This window comes from Pinus tabuliformis, chromosome 2_1 (assembly GCF_031772625.1).
Source record: "Pinus tabuliformis cultivar Carrire ecotype Pingquan chromosome 2_1, CPIR1, whole genome shotgun sequence".
Taxonomy (NCBI): Eukaryota; Viridiplantae; Streptophyta; class Pinopsida; order Pinales; family Pinaceae; genus Pinus; species Pinus tabuliformis.
This window is the reverse complement of record NC_142299.1, coordinates 448,062,689-448,067,197: the sequence shown is the minus strand read 5'-3', so window position 1 is coordinate 448,067,197 and position 4,509 is coordinate 448,062,689. Positions and strand designations below refer to the sequence as shown.

Here is a 4,509-nt window from a genome sequence, read left to right as displayed (position 1 = left end):
AAAAATTTAATATAATTAGATTTTTTTATTTGCTAAATCATAATTTTTATTTACAACTAGATTAAAAATTTATATATCAAACTTTATTTTAGATTTAAGTTTATAGACTGATAATAGAAATAGGATTAGAGATTGTGTATTTATATGGTTAAGAGCATAGTGAATATAAAAATGTTATAAAATAAATTTAAAATAAAATATTTAGAAAATATTTTGATTTTGAAATGAGTTGTGGTTTTTGGGCAAGTTGTATTGGTAAAGCATGGTAGTGGCCCATAGTATTGTAACAAAACCTATTTACAAGTTAATAATATCAATCTTAAAATGAGGGTAAATATCCATTATAGTTATGATTTTATTAATAAGCCATGGTATTGGCCCATGCTAATGTAAAAAAGCCTAAATTACTATGAAGTAGATTTTTGTTTCTAGATTTTTTCTTTTTTAACATAATTTGTAGATTTGTGCATCATTTTGTTATAAGTTGTATTTTGGTTTATATTTTGAGATTTTTTTCAAAAAATTCTCAATTTTGTAATATTTTTTTTGGTTTGGTTTAAAGGATTGTAAGTATTAATAATATGAGATTGTATAAATTTGTTTGTTTGTTTTTCATTTAGATAAATCCAATATAGATCTATTTTAAATATAGATTTAATTTTTTCACGAGCAAATTTTTTAATCAGTCAACATTATTTAAATGTTTAATAGGCTATAGAATGAGCCTTTCAACTCAATAAAACAATTTTAAGTTAACATTCCACATAAATGTTTAAAAAAATAAAATGATAAATCACTCAAATCACCTTTGTGTTGCTTGTATATGATATGAATGCCTCTATGATGTCTATGAAGAGATTGTAGCACAAACAATGAGAAGAATCAAGACATGGAAAAGGGATTGAGAAAACAATTATGAAAAGAAATTGAAAGTTAAAATAAAATAAATGCTTAGATTAATGAGTCAAAGGAAAAGTAATCCCTAGGGAGGTAGGGGAAAAAATCAACAGGGACAAAAAACATAAAAATTTAATAAAAGATCAATAAGGAAAAAAAAAACATAAAGATTTAATAAAAGATTAATAACGAAAAATAAAAAAATAAAAAGATTTAATAAAATAATTACAAGAACAAATCAAGTGTTTAAAATTAGAGAAAAATTATAGTCTTACAAATATAAGACATGAATCCCAACTAGTGATCACCATTGCTTCCTTTGAACAAGAGAAATTAATATGTATAAAGGAAGAACAAAATCAATCCATATTATCATAAGTTATAGAAAGAACGAACATTAAAGGATGACAACAAAAACATTTAATCTTAGAATGTATGACAAGTTTATAACTTTGCTAGGTTCAAGTGTTTAAAGTTAGAGCAAAATTATAGTCTTACAAATATAAGACATGAATCCCAGCGAGTGATCACCATAACTTCCTTTGAACAAGAGAAATTAATATGTATAAAGGAAGAACAAAATCAATCCATATTATCATAAGTTATAGAAAGAAGAACATTAAAGGATGACAACAAAAACATTTAATCTTAGAATGTATGACAAGTTTATAACTTTGCTAGATTAGTTTATGATAACAATATTAAAATTCCAAGAATAAAATAAATAGAATGTAAATAAGATTATTTTTTCAATATTTTGATTTTTTAATATTGTTATTATTTGAAATTCGGGAAATGTGGTTATATTTTTTCTTTAATTTAATAAAAATAATAACATTTTTATTTAAAAATAAAATTAGAATTTATATTTTAATGTGAAATTTAAATATTTGTTTTTCCGCTTATATAATTTTCAATTTATTTATATAATTTTATTATTTAAATTATATTTTTAAATATATAAATAAATTCAATATTTTAATTTTTTTTAGAAATAGTTTATATTAAAATTTATAATTGCAATAAATTTTAATTAATTTTAAAAAAAATGTATTAAAATGGATTACTTTAATTTTTGATGAAATAAAAAAAAAAACTAAATATAGTAAACTTTTAAAACTAAATATTTATGAGGAACTTATTTGATGTTTAAAATTAGTTATCAAATCTATTTTTTGCTGAAAAATTCAATTTTTTAGTGAATAAGTTTTGGACAAAGCAGAAGCAAAAGCAAAAACTTTCTTGATTTATTAATGATTATGAAATTATAATTATTTCAAATTTTTAATTTAAAATAAATAAAATCTAGTTTTTGGGGTTGTTTAATTGGTAATCCTACATATGTGAAATGGTTGAAACTCCAGAGATCCAGGTTCAATTTCCCTTGTTGCACGGAGGAAATGGTAAGTGAAATGGTTGAAACTCGAGAGACCCAGGTTCAAACCCCTTGTTGCGACCTAGGAAATGGTATGTGAAATGGTTTGGGACCTAGGAAATTGTATCTGAAATGGTATCTGAAATTGTTGAAACTCTAGAGACCCAGATTCAAATCGCCTTGTTGCGACCTAGGAAATAGTATGTGAAATGGTTGAAACTCTAGAGACCCAGGTTCAAATCGCCTTGTTGCAACCTAGGAAATAGTATGTGAAATGGTTGAAACTCCAGAGACCCAGGTTCAAATCCACTTGTTGCGACATAGGAAATGGTTGAAACCAGAGAAACCCAGGTTCAAATCCCAAATCCCTTTGTTGTGAACTTGAAAATGGTTGAAACTTGAGAGACCGAAGTTCAAATCCCCTTATTACAACCTAGACTAAAAAAAGACACATCCTAGCACCTAAAAATTTAAGAATAATTATGTGTTAGTAAAGCGCTGCTGGGTTCCCCTGGGCCACAGACAAAAAGATAAATAAAATCTCGCAACCCAAAATTATATAAATAAAATTATCTTAATTAAGAACAACGGTAACTTCCAGTAGTGACTGGAAAATAAAATAAGGAATTGAGTTTTTACAAATTCCTCGCTGGAAATCTATTTTTTTAAAACAGATTGCGTTTATCCACATAGGTCCTTGCTGGAGAAACAAGTGACGTTGCATACTTCTCCAGAAACGATCAGATCTTACGAGAGCGATGAGCGCCGAGGAAATGATTCGATAATTTTTTATGTGGCTGAACGAAACTGGCGAGATATAAATGTACGATGGAGGAAGCTGCGTGCAGAATATTCCGTAGAATCCTTTTTGTTTTCTTCGTCTGTGCAAGGGAGTGGCGGGTTGGAAAGGGATGCGTGATAACCTGCATGGTGGCTCCTCCTCCCACTCGCCTGATGATAACAAGTATCGTTCTCCGGTCACATTCACCGTTTGGAAGAAATCACTCCTCTTCAATGGCGAAGGCTTCACAGTCTTTGATTCTTCCGGAAATCTGGTCCTCAGGGTCGATAATTACGCATCCAACGTTGAACGTGAGCTCTTCCTCATGGATGCTGTGGGCAATGTTCTACTCACACTACACCGTGACAAGGTATTGTAATATCTCTAGGGGCTACACTCATCAGAGAATTTCACCACTTTGATTAAAATTTCAGTAGGTACCTTTCATATAGATTAATTGTTTTGAATTGGGTCTTTGCATCCTTTCATATCGATTAATTTTGTTCTGAATTGGGCCTTCCAGCGATTGAGTTTGAGCCAGAGATGGGAAGCATTTAGAGGAGACGGTGTTGGCTGTGGGAAGCCAGAGTTCAGTGTTATTATAAAGTCTTCTTGTTGGCTCTTCTCAAGCAAAGCCCTAGCCAAAGTGTTCGTTACTCAGGCAGATGGAGAAAAAAATTACAGAGAGACTTGCCATTACGATTATCAAATCGAGGGATCCCTCTGTAACCCATCTTCATTCACTATATTCAGCGCCTCTCGTCAAATTATTGTTCAGGTTTGTTTATAATGATTGATAATTTGATATACGTAAATATATTGACAGAAAGTGAAGGACATGTTTGGCCAATATGTAATTAGTATTAGTTCCTTCATTGTTTCCTTTGGTTTGGTGGCGGACGCAGGTCAAACCAAAAGAAGCGACATCTGACATAATGTTAGGAGGCGATGTACTCGGACTTGTAGTGCAGCCTGGAATAGATCAAACCTTCGTTATGGGACTCGTTGTTATATTCATTCAGCTTATTAGCACTTAAAATAAGGAGCAGATAGTCCATGGCCAGCAGGTCAATTAATCAATCATGTTATTATATTCATTTAGGTTATTAGCACTTAGGAGCAGATAGTCCATTTAGGTTAAGAGCTCAATTAATCATCAATCATGTTATTATATTCATTTAGGTTAGGAGCAGATAGTCCATGGACTCGTTCATCCATGGACTACTTCAATTAAGTTCAATTATAGTGTTAGTTTAATTATGATGTTAGTTTAATCATGGTGTTATGAAGTATTATGTAAATTATAATGTTAGTTGAATTATGGTGTTAGTGTTATGTAAATTATAAGTGTTTTTTTCATTATTTATTAGTATTGCCAATAAAAACATGGTTAGAGCACTTACGTAGCCAACCATGATATTAGTTCAATCATGGTGTTAGTATTAGTTTTATAAAA

General features: G+C 29.7%; 1 protein-coding gene across 1 annotated transcript; it reads left to right on the top strand.

Moving 5' to 3' along the window:
- Positions 1 to 3,183: 3,183 nt before the first annotated feature.
- LOC149200853 (protein LURP-one-related 11-like) lies at positions 3,184 to 4,090 on the top strand. Its single transcript, XM_089401101.1, has 3 exons — positions 3,184 to 3,423; positions 3,577 to 3,831; positions 3,959 to 4,090. Exons 1-3 carry the CDS (start codon positions 3,184 to 3,186, stop codon positions 4,088 to 4,090), a joined length of 627 nt encoding a protein of 208 aa, XP_089257227.1.
- The last annotated feature ends 419 nt before the right edge of the window (positions 4,091 to 4,509 follow it).